Source organism: Podarcis melisellensis, assembly GCF_964234715.1.
Source record: "Podarcis melisellensis genome assembly, chromosome: 2".
NCBI classification, from domain to species: Eukaryota; Metazoa; Chordata; class Lepidosauria; order Squamata; family Lacertidae; genus Podarcis; species Podarcis melisellensis.
The window spans coordinates 102726289-102746824 of NC_138529.1; the positions used below are offsets into that span (position 1 = coordinate 102726289).

The following is a 20536-nucleotide window of genomic DNA, read 5'->3' on the forward strand; positions in this document are numbered from 1 at the left end:
TCCCATTCAGCAGAAGGCAGTTTCTTGTGTAACATATTACCTATGCAGCCTACTTCCAGTTCACCCCTGACCTGGAACAACAGAAGCACACATTAGCTCCACAGCCCTTCAAATAGTTGAAGATGGCTATCTCGTTGCCTCTTAATTGTTTTTTCTCCGGGCACCTTCAGCCCTTCCCTCTAGGACTTGGCCTCCAGGTTCCTCCTTGCTATTGCTCTTTTCTCTAGGGATTCCCTGATTGGCAAGGGGGGAGAGCCACAACCTTCATTCACCTGAGTCTCCTTTGCCTCCAGAGCAGCCAGCCACCTTTAACTGTCTTCATGCAATGAGGCTGGGCACCTAATTACAGCAGGAGGCTGCCAAGTTAGAGAGGAACAAGCCCAAAGGTTCCAGAGAAGTAGCAGTCATGGGCCCTGAAGTGTTTCATCACAGAACCTATGGTGATTTCAAGGCGGCAGTGTGTTTGTGTGTATGTGTGGTGGGTGGGGGTTGTGATGAACCCAGCTGCAGAATGCTCCTTCGGTGTCCAGGAGGCTTTAGATGTGGGAGGAAGGACGTCCTTAAAAGACTCCTCCACCCAGCTGGAAGATGCAGATACCAACAAATGAGGCAGCAGTGAAAAGCGAGAGTGGACACCTGTGCACAACTCCCCGTCCCAGGTAAGACTCCATGGAAGAAACAGGGAATTTGAGAGTTTGCAAATTGCTGTGTATATGTGCGCAAGTAACTCAAATGTGTGCATGGAGCAACATCTAAACCAGGCATGGGCAAATTCCGGCCCTCCAGATGTTTGGGACTACAATTAACATCATCCCTAGCTAACAGGGCCAGTGGTCAGATGATGGGAATTGTAGTCTCAAACATCTGGAGGGCCGGAGTTTGCCTATGCCTGATCTAAACAATCTATTGCACACAGCGCTTTGATCTATGCCACGCATTCCTCTTACCCTTTTGGCATTCTGCTAAACACAGAGTGGTATACATAAGGAGGAATGCTAGCGTACATAAGAAGAATTTGTTACTCTTTATCATGTTTGCCAGTCGGTGATGCTATAATTTGCCCTTTGATGGGAGTTTTATATTATATCATATATATTTTAATCAGTATTATTATTATATTATATTATATTATATTATATTATATTATATTATATTATATATGTTGTAATTTTGTGTTTTCAACCATGCTGAGATCTACAGATGACAGGCAGTATAAAAATGTAAAAAGTTTTTTTTAAAAAAAATCTTTACTAATATTTAAAAGATTGATAGCCTATTCTTCATTGGTACCAATACCAGGGCAAGGATACAAAATGAAACATATTATTATTATTATTATTATTATTATTATTATTATTATTATTATTATTATTATTATCCCATCAGCAAAACAAAAAACAAAACAAAAAAAAGCAATTCCAAAAGCATCATCAAAGGCAACGAAAGAGAACAGAACAAAGAGGGCTAAAAGTCACTTGTGAAGATCAAATTAAATCGTTATAATAAACACCTTAGAAGCCAGGTGGTCAGTCTTGAAATCATAGTACTGCAGAGTTGCAAGGCAACTGAATCAACAAAAAATGTATGATGAAGAGCCAGTGTAGTGTAGGGTTAGAGCACTGGACCCAGGAGAGCAAGGGTCTAGTCTCCACTCAGCCATGAAGTTCACCGCGTGGCCATGGACCAGTCACTGCCTCTCAGCCCAGGCTACCTCACAGGGTGGTTGTGAGGATAAAAAGGGGAGAAGGCAAACCATGTATGCCGCCTTGAGCATCTTGGAGGAAAGAGGTGTGTGTGTTAAAACAATAATAAAAAAATAACTATGCAAATTAAAATTAGTTCTCAAGCTTAACATGAGTCAACAGTGTGATGCAGCAGCAAAAGAAGTTAATGCTCTACTAGGCTGCATCAACAGAAGTCTAGTGTACAGATCAAGGGAAGCCATAGTCTTGCTCTATTCTCCCTTGGTCAAACCACACCTAGAATGCTGTGTCCAATTCTGGGCTCCACAATTTAAGAAGGATGTTGACAAGCTGGAATGTGTTTACAGGAGAGCAACCAAGATGATCAAGGGTCTGGAAACCAAGCCTTATGAGGAATGGTTGAGGGAGCTGGGTATGTTTAGCCTGGAAAAGAGGAGACTGAGAGGAGATATGATAGCCAACTTCAAATATCTTAAGGGCTGTCACATGGAGGAGGGAGCGTGCTTGATTTCTTCTGCTCTGGAGAGTAGGACTTCAACCACTGACTTCAAGTTACAAAAAGCAGATTCTGATTAAACATTTGGGGGGAGGGGGAAACTATTCAGCTGAGCAAATGGGCAGGACCTTTGCCTTATAAAGTCAACTATTTCCTTATGGATCAACCTTCAGTAGAGTCCAACTGCATACATATTGTTACATGCCACTCCCAATCTCCACAGCAAGGAGTTCCAGGTGCTGCCTGGACTGAGCTGGCAGTAAATCAGACTGTTCAAGCTGGAGTTAACTCTTTATTAGCAGTAACACGACCTGCACAAGCTTGGTGGTGTAATGAGCACAGCAGTTCATCCTCAGTAGGACTCGACCAATGGATCAGTTGCAGAGATGGAAAGTCCCTGCTTCCTCATAGCCGTTTAAGGCCCCTCCTCTCCAGGGCTTTCTCCAAGCAATCGGAGACTGTGCCTGTGTGGAGAGTGTCACTGCTCCACCCGTTTTAGCCCTCTTCTGGTTCTGGGAGGCAATGGGGAGGGGAGTTTGTTGCAGCAAAAAGGGGAGACACCCATGCCTTTTCACCAACCCGACTCACCTTTGCCTCTTGGCCTCCCTCCTCTCCTGCTTCTGCTTCTGTCTTTGCTTCTGGATTTCTCTCTGGCACAGACTCTCCCAGCTCACTAAGCCCCGTTACCTCCTCAGCTTCCGACACCTGCTCCTCCCAGTCTGCTCCCTCTTCTCCCTCATCGTTGTCCCACCACCATTCCCCAGGTTCTGATCCTTCTTCGCTTGGTGTTTCCCCATCTGGTTCCTCTCGCCATTCCTCGGCATCCAACCGGTCCATGACAGGCACTTACCTAAGGCCTTTGTTTTCTTTTTTTGATATGAAGCACAGCAGAGACTGTGGTGTCTTTATGATCTATGGTTTATTTACACATATATACAACCTGAGCCTACGTAGGAATGGTCCACAGCATTCATACCCCAAGAGGTTGTGGCTTCTTCCATAGCTACCATTGTTCTCAAACGTTGCTCTTTATCTCTCTCTCTCGCTCTCTCTCCAGCACGCTGCTTCCCAGCAAACCCAAAACTCATGGCTTTATCTCTGGAGTCAAAAGGGCCCCACCTCTTTGCTCTCTGTGGCGAGTTCCTTTGATGGATTGTTGTGCATCAAACCCCACAAGCTACCACCTCCATGGAACTTAGAGTAAATTAGCACCTGCTTGCCTTATTTAGCCTGTAACACGTGCTAATTCCAGAGGGTTTAGACACGTCTAATATGCAGGTCAAATACACACATGGGTCTAGCTATCACCTCACACCGGGTGTGAGGAGAGACTAGCTTTCAACACCTCAAATCTTAATTAAATTCTAGCAACTATAAACCTATTTTTATTCATTCATTTATTTATTGAATTTATATACCGCCCTATACCCGCAAGTTTCAGCGTGGTTCACAGAATAAAATCAGAATATAAAACCACAAAATACATAATCAAAATAAAAACAAGAACCCAATAACTCCCCTCTCAAAAAAACCCCACATTTTTAAAGGGCATAGGATGTCAATCAAATCAACCAAAGGCCTGGCTAAAACGGAACATTTTAAAAAACAACAACAAACAGCGGTCAGGAATGGTGGGAGTTGTAGTTCAAGGACATCTGGGTTTTACGCCCCCCCCTCACCTGCTGCACCCCACACTCCACACTGGGGTTTGTAGTCCCCAGGATAAGCAGCCAGAATAATCATGGGAATAATTGTTTCTAATCTGCCAGAGGTTCAAATGGGTTTTACTTCTGTCTGGGAGGTGATGATGAGAGAAATATTTTCCCTTGGCTCAGGAGCTGCCCAGAACAGTTTCACTCAGAGCACTACTGCATCTTTCAAGATCTGTTTCAAGATCTTGTGGTGAGCTCTCCAGAGGTTTGGAGCCAGGTGCATCAACAACACACTCATAACACACAATTGGGTTGCAATTCACCAACACCTCCAGAAGCCCTTGTCTTATTCCTAATCAGGCTTTTGGGGTGAATCATGAGGAGGACAAGCTGAATCCAGGCAGAAGAGGGTTGATGAGAATAGAGCACAGGTAGGCAGCAATGAAAGAAGGCATGGTTTTTCCATTCCCACTCTGTGTCTGTTACATGCAGCCCTCTTCCTGTTCTGCTGCAGTTCATCTTCCACCAACACGTACATGATTATCCCACTGCCCATTGTGGTGAAACTCTGTAACTTACGGAATTTATGTAATAATGAAAATTGTGTTGCTGTAACGTTACTCCATACCATTCCTTCAAATGCAAGGGAAAAGCAATGCAAATGGCGGGCGGGTGGAGGAGATGCAATAGATGACATACTTTTTACCAGACTGAAAGCAGCAATACCTATCGTATTCACTGGATTGCTTTCTGTTTCTCACATGGGACAAATAAGCAAACACATGCAGTTTCTGTTTGTATTGGAATACACCAACATCCCTAAAGGTTGTTGTTGTTTAGTTGCTTAGTCGTGTCCGACTCTTCGTGACCCCATGGGCCAGAGCACGCCAGGCACTCCTGTCTTCCACTGCCTCCCGCAGTTTGGTCAAACTCATGCCGCTAGCTTCAAGAACACTGTCCAACCATCTCGTCCTCTGTCGTCCCCTTCTCCTTGTGCCCTCCATCTTTCCCAACATCAGGGTCTTTTCCAGGGAGTCTTCTCTTCTCATGAGGTGGCCAAAGTATTGGAGCCTCAGCTTAAGGATCTGTCCTTCCAGTGAGCACTCAGGGCTGATTTCCTTCAGAATGGAGAGGTTTGATCTTCTTGCAGTCCATGGGACTCTCAAGAGTCTCCTCCAGCACCATAGTTCAAAAGCGTCAATTCTTCAGCGATCAGCCTTCTTTATGGTCCAGCTCTCACTTCCATACATCACTACTGGGAAAACCAGAGCTTTAACTATACAGACCTTTGTTGGCAAGGTGATGTCTCTGCTTTTTAAGACACTGTCTAGGTTTGTCATTGCTTTTCTCCCAAGAAGCAGGCGTCTTTTAATTTTATGACTGCTGTCACCATCTGCAGTGATCATGGAGCCCAAGAAGGTAAAATCTCTCACTGCCTCCATTTCTCCCCCTTCTATTTGCCAGGAGGTGATGGGACCAGTGGCTCTCATTGACCTTCCCTGAGTGTTTTCCATGCATGGAATGTGTATTTGTACTCAATAATACCTCTGTCTTGCCTCGATGGAGTGCATGGCAAGTGTAGAAATTTTTGGTTTTTGTATAGCTGGAATGTAGCCTACTGCACAATGAGTTACACACCTGTTGCTCTGCCTACTATTTGCCTCTGATCCTGCCCACCAATGGTATCTGACCCTCCAAGAGGTTGCCCATGAGGGAATGTAGCTGTCATAGAAAAGCCTATCTCCTGAGGCACCATACAATAAGCCACACTTTTTGATGGGACAACTCATCAGTTCTTCATTGCAGAATGTACGGCTTGGGTTGGCAGATATGGGGAGAGACACTTCTTCAAGTATTTGGGTATTAACACCTTGAACTGGGCCCAGTAGCAAATAGGCAGCCAATTCAGCTCTCTCAGGACAAGTGTTATACAGTCCCTCCTTGCCTCATCACATTCTGCCCTAGCTGGAGCTTCTGGACAGTCTTCAAGGGTAAGCCCCACTTAAGAGTACATGGTAGTCTATCTAAGCAGAGCATGGATCACACAGCTAGGCTACCCAGCTCCATTTGTATTAACTTTAAGTATCTTTTCTTCCAATTGCCTTGTTGATGAAACACACCGAGACGAAGGCCTCCCAGGCTTGTGTGTTGAGCATGCTGCTTTATGGAAGTGAGAGGTGTGCAACTTACAACCATCAGAAGCAATGTCTCAACAGCTTCCACATACACTGTGTCAGGAGGATCTGGGGCATCACATGGCAAGACAGAATCTCAAACAAAGATGTGTTCCCCCTAGCCCACATTCCCAGAATGTTTGCACTCCTGTCTCAGCAAAGTCTACACTGGCTTGGTCATGTCCACAGAATGGAAGATGTCAGGATTCCCAAGGACATGCTCTACAGGGAGCTGGCTTCAGGCACCAGGCTTGTTGGTGGAACAACTCCCAAGACAGACAGATGCCAACAACATGAGAGATTTGTCCCCATCACCTTCCCTGTTGAGTTCCACAAGGGGCAGCCCTGATATTATGGCAGAGGAAGCTGGCAGCCAGTGCTCTCCTCTGGACTGGTTGTAAGTCTTAGTCAAGCAGGTGGGGGCTGGTTGAGGTTGATGGGGTAGTGTCACATTTGACCAAATGAAGCAGCCTCTATATAAGAAATCAGCTTCTGGTATTATAGTGGTCCACTTCTAACACTAATGTTATACTGGTTGCTTTCTTTATGGATGCATTAACCACACCGCATGTCCATCACATGTGAAGATTATTTCCTCTTCTCTTCTGACATTCCTAAAAATTAACATCAAATGTACCTTTGGAATAATATAGCATCTGGTCATAACCTGAAAACAATTTTCTTTCCAATGAATGCACAATGAATTTTTTTTACCCTACTTCAAAATATATCCCCAAATGTCTAAAGAAACAGGTCTCTCAACTAATCCTAAGATTTATTTATCTGCTCTTCTGGGAAATGAAATTCTAGCAGAACTGCAGGCATTAGGATTCACGTCCTATTAACTGACTTTATTCTTTTCTTTGATTGTCTGATTGGTTTATTATGTGCAGACCGCAAAGAACAACCTTAACTAGCAGACATGGATCTTACTGTGATCAAGACGATTTTTCACATCCCTATGACTATCCTATCAACCCTTTACGTGCGGTACCATGCGTTGCCTTCACTAATATTCAGGACCATGATGTGGTGAGTGCATAGCTCAGGTTATATGCAGCAGTGGTGGGGAATCTGTGGCCCTCCAGATGTTGTTGGACCCCAGCTCCCATCAGCCTCAGCAGGAATGTTCAAGTGTGATGAGTGTTGGGAGTCCACCAACATCTGATACATGAACTGACTTCCATCTGTGGTCAACTATGTAGTGTCCTAACCAGGAAGCAGTATCTGTTTGGTGCAAGTTCAGAAGCCAGAAAGCCAGGAGGCTAACAGCTGCAATATGACAGCGAGGGAGAATCTGTGATCCTCCGCTGTTCTCAGACTCCAGCTCCCATCAGTTCCAGCCATCATGAGCAATGGTCAGGGATGATGGGAATTATAGTCCAACAACATCCAGAGGGTCACCTGTTTACAACACCCTGTACCAGGTCTGACTCTAGTATCTAGAGCAGGTGTGGGTAAGTTTTGGCTTTCCAGCTGTTGTTAAACTACAACTCCCATCAACTCAAACAAGCATCAGAGGCAGGAAGAGAGTCCCTAAATCTGATCTTGATGGAGGGCTGGCTTAGTTGCCAAACAAATCGGCTCCCAAATGCTGCAAACCTGGGAGTAAGTGTTCTGGTTTGCAAACATTTTTCGGAAGCCGAACATCAAATGTTACTTCTGCTTGAGTATAAGAAGCACCTGCAGCCAATAGGAAGCCATGCCTTGGTTTTGGAATGGTTTCAGGAGTCGAACAGACTTCTAGAATGGATTAATTTCGAGAATCAAGGAACCGCTGTACATGAATCTATGAGAGGAGAAGATAAAAAAGGAACAAAAACAAGGAAGTAAGAGCTTGCCAAACAACACTAGCAAAGAAGAGCCATAAATAAACAGGATGGCAATAAATGGCCCCTTTAAGGAGTCTAAGGCTATACTTTTAAAGCACATTCGAAGCACAGTCTTTCCTTCAAAGAATTCTGGGTACTGTAGTTTCTTAAAGGTTGCTGGCAATGGCAACTCTGTGGCAGGTAAACTACAGCACCCAGAATTCTTTGAGCGGAGGTATGTTTTGAGTTTGCTTTAAAGGCACAATGTGCTCACAACCTAAATCCAATGTATTTTTTTTTTAACGGGAAGCAGGTGTACCAAAAAAGGCAAAGAGAGTCAAATTTTGACATACAGAGAAGTCCGGCTAGGAATTGTGTCTTTCCCTAGGCTATCAAACCATCAGTAACCTCAGGATTGCAACTCTCTGCTGTGGGAGGATAACTGGCAGCTGTTCCTCAGGATCATACAGGTTGTTTTCTCTGGTAGTTATGATGGCTCAATGCACTAAAGCTTCAAAGGACCGCTCCCAATGGCTTCAGAAAGGAACACAGAAAGCTGCCTGCTGACTTGGATCATTTGGTCCATTTAGCTGGTAGACCCGCAGCCCTGACGGGAGATGGTAGAGCTTTAGAGTACAGCATACATCCCACTAAAAAAAATAATACTCCTGGAAACTTTAGTTTGTTAAGGGTGTCAAGGACTGTTGGGAGACCTCTGTTCAGCTCACAGCTACAATTCCCAGAATTCCCTAGGAAGAGGGACTCTGTGAGGGTCATAGGAGCCTCTTGACATCTCTCAGCACCCATAAGAGATTACAGCTCCCAGGATTCTTTGGGGAAAGCCATAGCTGCCTGAAGGGACACAGGTGGCGCTGTGGGTCAAACCACAGAACCTAGGACTTGCCAATCAGAAGGTTGGCGGTTCGAATCCCCGTGACAGGGTGAGCTCCCGTTGCTTAGTCCCTGCTCCTGCCCACCTAGCAGTTCAAAAGAACGTCAAAGTGCAAGTAGATAAATAGGTACCGCTCTGCTGGGAAGGTAAACGGTGTTTCCGTGCACTGCTCTGGTTCGCCAGAAGCGGCTTGGTCATGCTGGCCCCATGACCCGGAAGCTGTACACTGGCTCCCTCGGCCAATAAAGCAAGATGAGCGCCGTAACCCCAGAGTCGGCCACAACTGGACCTAATGATCAGGGGTCCCTTTACCTTTATAGCTGCTTGAAAGTGGTATCATCCTGCTTTAAATGTATAGTGCAAATGGGGCCTTGGACACTCAGCTGTTATGTAATAATAACTGATTATTTATATCATAAACCAAATAGATATTAATATACAGTGGAACCTCTGGTAACAAACTTAATTCATTCCAGAGGTCCGTTCTTAACCTGAAACTGTTCTTAACCTGAGGTATCGCTTTAGCTAAAGGGGTCTCCTGCTGCCGCCGTGCCACTTGCATGTGATTTGTGTTCTGATCCTGAGGTAAAGTTCTTAACCTGAGGTACTATTTCTGGGTTAGCGGAGTCTGTAACCTGAGGGGTTTGTAACCCAAGGTACCATTGTAATCAATTCCGATGGCTGAAGATCCTTCAGAGCCCTGTAAACATAGAGGGTTGGCCACAATATGGGTTGGACAGCAGGCCAAAGCAAAGCTGGTGAGCAGCAGAAACTCTGCTACCCTGATGTCAACTGGAAGTGCAAAATCACTCTTGCCTCATCTTGCTTCTCTCTATACTTTTAGGTTCAAACGTCATAGAGCGGGTGTGAAAGTGGAGCACGTGGATTGTGATGGCTACCGATTCAGTTACTTCACGCGGGGGCAGCCTGGACCTCGGCCATCCATGCTGATGCTACATGGGTTCTCTCTCGACAAAAACATATGGTTAAATACAATCCAAGTAGGTTCCCATTTTGTTATTTGGACAATGCCCGATATTTGCCCAGGGAGCTGCTTCAGAGTGGACAACTGGCACCTTTGCAATTGCCACAAAAATGCTCATTCTGCACTTGTAAGGAATCAATCATTTAGCGTGGTGACAATAACACTCTGGAACTCTCTGTCCCTTGACTATATTTATTTATTAAATTTGTATCTCACCTTTCCTTCCTTCCTTCCTTCCCTTGCTATATTGTTTTGTATGCAAATCATATTTTGTTTAGGCAAGTCTACTCAGATATGTAAAGCTGACATGTATTTTAATACGTAATTTTACTTGACCATATATAGTTTAAACTGTTGGTTATTTTGATTATGGTGCTTTTTAAGGTTAGCTTGTTTTTAACTCTAGCTTTGATTGGCAACAACTTTTATATATATATTATGAAAACCACTTAGAGGCTTTTTCACAATTAAGCAGTATACAAATTCTGTTAAATAAAGGAACAAAGCAGCTCCATCCACACCCTACATTCAAAGAACTCCCATACCATGTTAACAGTCATGGCTTCCCCCCAAAGAATCCTGGGAAATGTAGTTAAGGCTCCCCTAACAGACTTAACAAACTACAGCTCCCAGGATTCTCTGGGGGAAGCCATGACAGTTTAAAGTGGTCTTATACTTTCAATGTATTGTGCAGCTGAGGCCTTTGTTAAACCTCTCTACAAGTAGATAAATAGGTACCACTCCGGCGGGAAGGTAAATGGCGGTTCTGTGCGCTGCTCTGGTTTCGCCAGAAGCAGCTTAGTCATGCTGGCCACATGACCCGGAAAAACTGCCTGTGGACCAACGGCAGCTCCCTTAGCCTGTAAAGCGAGATGAGCTTCGCAACCCCAGAGTCGTTCGTGACTGGACTTTACAGTCAGGGGTCCTTTACCTTCTTTTTTTTTTACTGCCTTTGTGCCCAGGCACCCAAGGTTGTTTAAAATCTTAGAATACCAAAACAAACAAAAGAAATAAAATATAGAGCAACAGAGACCTCTCAGGCTGACTGATGGTGTCTCCAGAAGCTGATGGCATAAGCTCCGAGGCCTGGGCCTCCCTCACTTCTGCCTTCCCTCAGGTCACACAGTTCTTTCTTAAGCTACCCCAGGCAAGGTGGGGAAAGCGGCTATCCTAACAGCTCTCTTGGGCTGTTGATGGTTCCAGCAAGAGCTGATGGTTCATATGCTCCCAGTATGTATACATGAGACCAGCCTGCTAAAAAAATATGCCACCTTAACCACACCACCCTTCAGCAATGAAGAGGTTCAGTTATGCAGTTGGTAGAGCATGAAACACTTACACGCTGGGCAAAAGATTCCTGCATTGCAGAGTGTTGGGCTAGATAGCCCTTGTGGGCCCTTCCAGCTACAATTTTATGATCCTCTATGATTCCATGAGGGACGCAGGTGGTGCTGTGGGTTAAACCACAGAGCCTAGGACTTGCCGATCAGAAGGTCGGCGGTTTGAATCCCCGCAACAGGGTGAGCTCCTGTTGCTCGGTCCCTGCTCCTGCCAACCTAGCAGTTCGAAAGCACGTCAAAGTGCAAGTAGATAAATAGGTACCTCTCCAGTGGGAAGGTAAATGGTGTTTCCGTGCGCTGCTCTGGTTCTCCAGAAGCGGCTTAGTCATGCTGGCCACATGACCCGGAAGCTGTACGCCGGCTCCCTCGGCCAATAAAGCGAGATGAGCGCCGCAACCTCAGAGTCGGTCACGACTGGACCTAATGGTCAGGGGTCCCTTTACCTTTACCTTTATGATTCTATGCTTGTTTTGATTCCTTGGTTTTGTATGAAGAACGTCGTCTTTCCACAGCTCTTTCCTCGTAACCTCCACTTGATCTGCCTTGACATGCCCGGTCATGGAGAAACCACTCGCCTGATGGGAGAAAGCTACACAGCTGCAGCTCAGACTAAACGGATACACCAGGTAAGGCCTCCGTTTACCCAACAGAGACCCATTCTATCTTGAAAGCTGGCAGGCGAGTGGTTCCCAGAGAAGACCTTTACTGATTGGTGGAATGTGGGAATCGTCATCATGGCTGACTGTGTGATCACTTCAACTGGGGCCAATGGGCCGCTTAGAAGAAACCAAAATGGGAGCTGAACCCTGGTTTGCAGATTGTGGCCCAACTCTCTAGGAGAGGCCTGGTTTTGTGTGTTGAATAACTGACCAATAAAACAGATCACCGTGTTCTCTGGAAAACACCCTGCCTGACTTAGTTGCTACAACGGGGTCACAAAACTGCCTAAATATATGTAACACGATTTCTCTTTACCTGCACTGCATAAAAATAAGTAACAATTTAATAATAATATTTTTATTATTTCAGTTTGTTGAGGCCATTGGCCTGAGCAAAAAGCCTTTTCACCTGGTTGGCATGTCTATGGGAGGAATGGTTGCCGGCGTTTACGCTGCTCAGTACCCATCTGAGATTTTCTCCTTGTCCCTCCTTTGCCCGGCAGGTGAGTACCAAAATTCTTCAGATCTCCTTCTCCAGTTGCCCTTCCAAAATGACATGGGTGATTATTCCTGGAAACTCGGAACTAAGTCATAGCATTGCAGGGTTGGAGGTGATCCCAGGGGTCATTTAGTCCAACCTCCTGCAATGCATGAACCTTTTGGCCAATGTGGAGCTGGAGCCCATGGTAATGGCGACCTTCTTATGGAACATTTTCCCCAGCTGGTGCCTTTGAAGCTGCTTTTACTAGTTGATCCTTTAAATTCTGCTGCCATCTTGCCTATTGAAACTGGGGTTGTGCCACGAATTGCTTTGGTTTGTCTGGACATTCTGCATTGTCTCCCAACTCCTAGGTCTAAAGTATCCAACAGAAAACGAATTCTTCATGCGCTTAAAAGAGCTGATTCAAGCCAAGAACCCTGAGGATACTACTCTTATTCCAGTGACTGACAAGCAGAGCAAACACTTGTTCAAACTCTGCTTGCATCGCCCCAGCATTGTAAACACACAGGTGAGAGAAGCTGTTCTCCAAAGAATGCCCAATCCTCTGCAGTGATGTCTCCTAGCTATGCCAACATCCTATCCCCACTCCTCAAAGCTGCTTAAGCAGGAAAGGCACAGGCTGAAATCTGAAAACTATGGAATTAGCTCCCGCAATATAGGTAGATATGGCTCCCAACTAAAAAGGATTGGATGAATTTCTGGAAGAGGATATCCACAGCTACCAGCCACAATGGCCTTTGGATGCCAGTTGCTGGAGACCACAGAAGGGGAGAGCGCTGTTGCACTGAGGTCCTGCTGGGGGGCTTCTCAAAAGATATCTGGGTGGCCACTGTGAGTAGGGGGTGCTGGTCCGGATGGGTCTTTGGCAAGAGAGTGCAAGTTCCCTGTAGGTAATACCAGGATGCCTTTCACCTGCAACTGGTAAATATGATAGGAGCTGGGCCCCCAAAGCCAGCAAGGCTGCCTCATCCCTATTTTGAAGTGAGATAATGCATGTTAGCATCTAAAGACCACCAATCCATTAGACCGTGATAACCAGAGCCCCAAAATACATAATTACACCATTGATTAATGAATGTGGCAGCTAGACTGGTGACTGGGAGCGGCTGCCTAGACCACATAACACCAGTCTTGAAAGACCTACATTGGCTCCCAGTACATTTCCGAGCACAATTCAAAGTGTTGGTGCTGACCCCTAAGCCCTAAACAGCCTCGGCCCAGTATACCTGAAGGAGCATCTCCACCCCCATTGTTCAGCCTGGACACTGAGGTCCAGCGCCGAGGGCCTTCTGGCGGTTCCCTCACTGTGAGTAGTGAGGTTACAGGAAACCAGGCAGAGGGCCTTCTTGGTAGTGGCACCCGCCCTGTGGAACACCCTCCCATCAGATGTCAAAGAAATAAACAACTATCTGACGTTTAGAAGACATCTGAAGGCAGTCCTGTTTAGGGAAGTTTTTAATGAGTGATACTTTAATGTATTTTTAATCTTTTGTTGGAAGCCACCCAGAGTGGCTGGGGAAACCCAGCCAGATGGGTGGGGTATAAATAAATAATTGTTATCATCATCATTATGGTCTGGCAGCAGCAGGCCAAGCATGAATGTGTAAATACCAGAATGAGCAACTACCACCACAGCTTCTCTACTCTAACAGCCATTTTGCCAATTCGCAGCTGATAATTCCTATAAACTCATAAAAGTGGAACAGTTCTGAGGTGAATTTACTTCCGTTAGCCTCATTTTCATAGCAATGCTTTATTAATTTCTTCACACACTGTAAAAAAAAAAAAGGCAACAGATTGTGCTTCACATATTGATATGCCTTATAATTCTTTTTAAATGTTGATATACCAAGTTTCCATCCGGTCTATGAAATAGATAGCCAGAGAATCCAATGCATCACCACCACCAGCTGCCTTAAGAAAGGAACATATCGTTCCCTGACTTGAACCTCACAGCCTTCCGATGTTGTCATCTTTGACTCAGACCTTCTTGTTTTCCATGCTTAGCTGCTGAAGGCTTATCTCGATGATCGGAGACCACATAAGATGTTTTTCATAACATGTAAGTAGAGAAACCAGTTGTGGAGTCATTCTATGTTGCTTCACACATTACATGGAGTTAAGCCAGCTGAGAATCAGGAGCGCATTCGGCAGCGGACAAGAATGCCTGCATAAGTCTGTTGCATTCACACATTCCAGTTTTCTGAAGAAGCAGAAAGTGGCTTGCTAAATATCCTTGAGAGGTGCTCATGCATCAGAGAAAGGGGAAGTTATGGATTCAAGCTATCACTGGAGCATAGAAAGATGTTGTATTGCGTCAGACCATTGGGTCCGCCTAGTTATACCGACTGGGAGTGGCTCTCCAAGGTTTCAGACTGGGGACTCTACCAGCACTACTAAGATATGGCCATCAATGGCTACTAGCTATGATATCTGTTATGAGACATATCTCAAGTTTTGCAGTGAGGGCCCAAGTAGATGCATGAGAGAGACGCCCCTGGTTGTGGTACAGAGGGGTTACTATTATTCACCCTTTGCACTCCTTCGAAAGGGTGGGATAGAAGTTGAACAAATAATATTTGTTTTTACTGTATTGGCCCGAATATACACCACACTCGCCCCCCAAAAAAATTTTGACTGTGAAAAGTGGTATATATTTGCGACCTTACAAAAATTGGCTTGGAGCGGGCTTGTGCCTGGATGTGGCCTGGTTTCAGCTGGGCCCGCTCCCAAGATGGCGGTGCAGCGAGGGAGTCCCCGAGAGGGAGCCAGAAGGCGGGGAGGAGGAGGAAGGAGCACAGATGAGAGAGAGAGAGAGAGAAGGTCTACTAGGAGGAGGAACAGGAGACGCAGCCGGTGTGCTGGGACTGGTGCTAGCCCGAGGTGCTGAATGGCTTTAACCCAAGGGGCACGCGAGTCCCGCCAGCGGCCGCCTCTCCCCGCCTGTCCTTTGGGGGGCCCATGGTGGTGCTGACCCTCTGGAAGTGCTGCTGCCCACTGCCACCGGAGTGAAGGCGCTGCCTCCTTGGCCCACCTTGGCCCCCCGCTCCTCCTCAGATATTGTCATTTCCTCCCCCCCCCTTAATTTTAAAGGTATGACTTATATTCGGGGTGCGGCTTATATTCAGGCCAATACAGTAAATGCATGTTTTCCCCCAAAAAGCAAACTGCAGGTGGGGATGGGGGAAATTAAGAAAACAGCTGGGAAGTCAGCTAAAGGTCCTTCCTCTGTGACACAGCCCCTGATCAAATTAACACAAGCAGGTAACGTTATTTTTAAAAGCTGCAGAAGATTGTGATTAGGGATCCCCTCGGCGTATCTAGTTCCCCCTCTGCGCATGACAGAAACAGCCCTAACTCTGCTTCCTTGTTGGTAAAGGTTTCTTAGACGTCTCCAGTGCTAAGTCCAGATACAGCCTTCACGACAATATGAGCAAGATTAAGGCGCCCACACAGATCATTTGGGGACGGAGTGACAAGGTAAGTTGTGCGTGCGCATGCTTGTGTTCCTAGGGAGCGAGGCAAAAAAAGTGAGCCGTTTCAGTGGCTTTTCATTTCCCGAGGTTGTTGCTGTTCTGAATGGTTCGTTAATTTAAATTTGGCACATTTATGTTCCCACCTTTCATAATGGAAATCATAGCAGCATGCATGGGCTTCCTAGACAGTCTCTCCTCCAGACACTGACCAGGCCCAGACCTGTATTTGCTTTAGCAAGGTGACTGCATCACATGCTCTCAGACCTTGGCCTAGGTTAGCTCAAAACAAAGAACTTGGTTCATGGCCTTTATTAAGTTGGACATCTAAGGCAGGAAAAACAAGTGCAGCAAATAATTCCTTTATGGCTTCTACAAACCTAACTCACGCCTACATCCTGACACCACAGTCACCAATCGTTAAAACAGATACAAATAGGCACATGCCAACCAACAAACTACCATGTCAGTCCAATCAATATTTCTTTATAATCTGAGATTTAAGGCACCACAATTCCAACACCTGCCCTGTCCTAATATGTATGCCCTGGGGAACATAAATTCCCACTGAAGGGATGACATATTAAATCACAATGGAGTTCAAATTTAGGAAAGTGAATACAAAATGGGATGAAGTTCTCAGAGTAAGGTGAATAATATTACAATAACTGTGCAATGAGCATTTTTTTAATGATTCTGTATTTTCTTTGTTGCATTGTGAATTTTACTATTATATGAAAGTGAATCTGAGATGCTTGTGCAAATAAGCTTAATCAGTTGGTCAGTAGAGCGACTCTACAAGCAGAATTGGGATTCAGCTTGTCACTAAGTACCACTTAGCAGTTGCAAAGTTACTGTGCAAGGCGAAACCTCTCTGAATGGAGCAGGACTTCCTCTCTCCCTCCGATGTCCACCGCCCCACAAATTTGATCTTGGTTGTTCCCCCAACCATTTTAGAGCAAATTAGGGGGCAGGGGTCCACAGGAGGATGAGAGGGAGGGGAGATTGGTTGGATTCAGTTATGACTGACTACTGATGATGGTGATGATGGTAATAGTCAATATAGATTTATACCACAACTCACCAAAGGTTAGGGATGCTATCAATAGTCACAGGTGAGAGATTTCCTCCCAGTGCCATGCAGACACCGGGGGGGGGGGGGAATATATACTCATTCTTTGTTGTTCAGGTCTTCGATTCGTCCGGCGCAGAAGTTTTGGCAACAGCAATTCCCATCTCCCAAGTGCATATGCTGGATAAATGTGGACACTTCATAGCATTCGAGAGACCCAAGAAATCTGCAAAGCTCATCCTAGAATTCTACAATTCAGTTTGTGACAAAGCAGAGACGAAGAAGGTGGCATAAACCTCACTGAGTCCGGCAGCTGGAGTATTTAAAGGGACTTCCTACTCTGGAAAGAAAAAACACGGGGCATAACGTTGTGGGTGTCTGTGCTTGGCTTCCCCCATTTGTTACAAGACGGTTATTTATTTATTTCTAAAGTTGGTTCTGTCCCACCTTTCAGGCCTGGACTGACCTTAAGGATTCTGGAATGTTCAAGTTGACTTCTTTCCTTCGACATAGTGGAACCCGGAATTAAATTGCACGATTTGCAGCACAGTCCTATGCACGTCTATTTAGACATTAGTCTCATTGAGTTCAATGGGGTTCACTCCCAGAGAAACGGTACAGCAGTGGTGGGGAACCTGGGGTGTTTGCTGTTGTTGTTGGACTCCAAATCCCACCAGCCCCAGTCATTGCCAATGGTCAGGGGTGGAGGAGCTGGGGCCCAGTATCATCTAGGGAGGGCCCACGTTCCCCATGCTAGTGCCACAGCCTTCAATTATAAAACCAAACTGCGAGCCTTTATGGAATCATATTGTGTAATTTTTACTTGATGCCTGTCACTTCCCCTCTGCCTTATTTCAAAAATAGGATGCACTTCAGAAATGGACAGATCTGTCAAATGCACCTTGCTGTCTCAACAGACAGCATATACATTTTAAAGACAAACTTTAGGCTGCTTCCAAGATGGTGGTGCCATAAAGACAGGTCCCTTTTTACACAGTCAATATTCCATCTGCCACCAAATCCTTATTCAGACACTTCTCACAATACGTTGCAAAAACAGAAACGCTGCCATTTTTCTCCATCCCATAAAGCACTGGCCACACCTCCTCCCTTGTCCAATCTCAGTCTTTTCACCTCTTAACCAAACTGAGCATCCATTGAGAATTCATCTCTCCATACTGAGAAGTCTGTGATGCCCCTCCTCAAATTTTACAAAGTCCCGTGCCCTTCCACATCCAGCACAACTGCCTGGTCTTTCCTGTTAAAAGCAATCCAAACTTCACAAACTGGGCTCACTCCTCTCTGCCTTATATTCACCATTATCTCTCTGCTTCCAATATTCGCTGGCATTTCCACCCCCATCAAGTTGCTCAGAAACTGCAATGGATCTGCTCGGTTTTGGTGCCATTTCTGGGATACTCCCCTTGGATCACCTGCATAGTTCTCTACTTCTTTTCCTTCAATTCCTTCCCCCAAAGTGCACATTTTACATACAGCATATTGCTTAGCCTCTTAAGTCCACATCTCCAAGGGGAAAATTAAGCTCTGCAGAACAGACCTATGAATGCCAATCAAAAGAAAGTCCAGCTGTTTCCAATGGTGCTTAGTCCAAAATTAGTCTTTAAAGGATTAAAACTTGCCCATTTAACCATGTTTGTTCATATCCCTAGGTGCCCTTGTCTTTTCATCATTCCTACAGTGTTGACATTTATATTGTAAGCTCACTGGGGTAGGGACCTGGATTTTTTCCTTTCCTTATTCCTCTTTGTAAAGCATCATGTAGCACAGTTTCCAGCAATCCTGTGCCCCTCAGAAGTTTTGGAGTACAACTTCTATCAGCCTCAACCAGCCTATGCACTACTAGACAGTGGGAATTGTACATGAGGATGTCACATAGAGAAAGATGGGCTATAGACTCTGACTTGACTCAGAATTGCTTCTCTCACTAGAATGTGATGAAGGTGATTGTTGATCCGTGGGTAGCACCAGCAAAGAGAGACAGGCATTAGGACTCGAGGTTCTAATCGTCCAAATCATGTTTTCCTCCTGTTATTTGGGAAAGTTGGTTAATGGGCAAGAGATCTGTGCCCTCCACACTCTTTAGACTTAGCAGAAAGAATAGTCTAGAAAACAGGACATCATCAAAAGAAAATCCTCATTTAAAAAGTTGTGAAAGGGACAGTCTTCGCCACCTCTGAAGGACATATCATGTGTTTCTGTCATCCCGTTTAGGAACATGCAAGCGGCAAGGTTATTCTTCCATGGTATACTTGCACAGGGCTTCAAGGTACTTGGCAAAGTAGAGCTTCCTTGTACAAATATAATGCTGATTATCCTGTCAATTATGGTTCAACTTTAATAAACCAAACTGAGCATGACTAGCTGACATTATTAAGGAATGCTTCCCCAGGAAAATGTGCACACAGTCCTTCAACTCGAGAGCTTACCTTTACTTCCCAAAGCTGAAGTTGACAACAGCATTAAAGCTATTCTCCAACTGTACTGAACACTGTACTGAACGGTCTTGACTATGCTACCACTCAGTGGATTTGTAACTGGCTGACTGACCGAACCCAAAGGGTGCTTCATCAATGGTTCCTCTTCATCCTGGAGAAGAGTGACTAGTGGGGTGCCACAAGGTTCTGTCTTGGGCCCGGTCTTATTCAACATCTTTATCAACGACTTGGATGATAGACTCAAGGGCATCCTGATCAAATTTGCAGATGACACCAAACTGGGAGGGGTGGCTAACACCCCAGAGGACAGGATCACACTTCAAAACGACCTTGGCAGATTAGAGAACTGGGCCAAAACAAACAAGATGAATTTTAACAGGGAGAAATGTAAAGTATTGCACTTGGGCAAAAAAAATGAGAGGCACAAATACAAGATGGGTGACACCTGGCTTGAGAGCAGTACATGTGAAAAGGATCTAGGAGTCTTGGTTGACCACAAACTTGACATGAGCCAACAGTGTGACGCGGCAGCTAAAAAAGCCAATGCAATTCTGGGTTGCATCAATAGGAGTATAGCATCTAGATCAAGGGAAGTAATAGTGCCACTGTATTCTGCTCTGGTCAGACCTCACCTGGAGTACTGTGTCCAGTTCTGGGCACCACAGTTCAAGAAGGACAATGACAAACTGGAACGTGTCCAGAGGAGGGCAACCAAAATGGTCAAAGGCCTGGAAACGATGCCTTATGAGGAACGGCTAAGGGAGCTGGGCATGTTTAGCCTGGAGAAGAGGAGGTTAAGGGGTGATATGATAGCCATGTTCAAATATATAAAAGGATGTCACATAGAGGAGGGAGAAAGGTTCTTTTCTGCTGCTCCAGAGAAGCAGACACGGAGCAATGGATCCAAACTACAAGAAAGAACATTCCACCTAAACATTAGGAAGAACTTCCTGACAGTAAGAGCTGTTCGACAGTGGAATTTGCTGCCAAGGAGTGTGGTGGAGTCTCCTCCTTTGGAGGTCTTTAAGCAGAGGCTTGACAACCATATGTCAGGAGTGCTCTGATGGTGTTTCCTGCTTGGCAGGGGGTTGGACTCGATGGCACTTGTGGTCTCTTCCAACTCTATGATTCTATGATTCTCCAACATGAAACAATCCCCATGTTTAAAAATGAATAGAAAAAATAGAAACATGGAGGCATTACAGAGGCTTACAAACACTTTGCAGATAAGACACACTTTTCTCCCATCCTTATAAATTTTGAAGCTTTGGCTTGTGAAATGTTTGATTGGCATTAGGCTCAGGACAGCTGTAAACTTCAC

At 45.3% G+C, this 20536-nt stretch overlaps 1 protein-coding gene and 1 long non-coding RNA gene across 2 annotated transcripts; both read left to right on the top strand.

Annotated features, from left to right (window-relative positions):
• The first annotated feature begins 243 nt into the window (after positions 1 to 243).
• Positions 244 to 17308, top strand: LOC309365035 (monoacylglycerol lipase ABHD6-like). Its single transcript, XM_081903140.1, has 9 exons — positions 244 to 659; positions 6919 to 7057; positions 9573 to 9729; positions 11566 to 11679; positions 12083 to 12215; positions 12565 to 12722; positions 14222 to 14276; positions 15594 to 15694; positions 16877 to 17308. Exons 2-9 carry the CDS (start codon positions 6948 to 6950, stop codon positions 17051 to 17053), a joined length of 1005 nt encoding a protein of 334 aa, XP_081759266.1. The 5' UTR covers positions 244 to 659; positions 6919 to 6947; the 3' UTR covers positions 17054 to 17308.
• LOC309365480 lies at positions 3403 to 19137 on the top strand. Its single transcript, XR_014166187.1, has 2 exons — positions 3403 to 5318; positions 18480 to 19137. It is a non-coding gene; the product is annotated as an uncharacterized lncRNA (long non-coding RNA).
• Positions 19138 to 20536: the final 1399 nt, after the last annotated feature.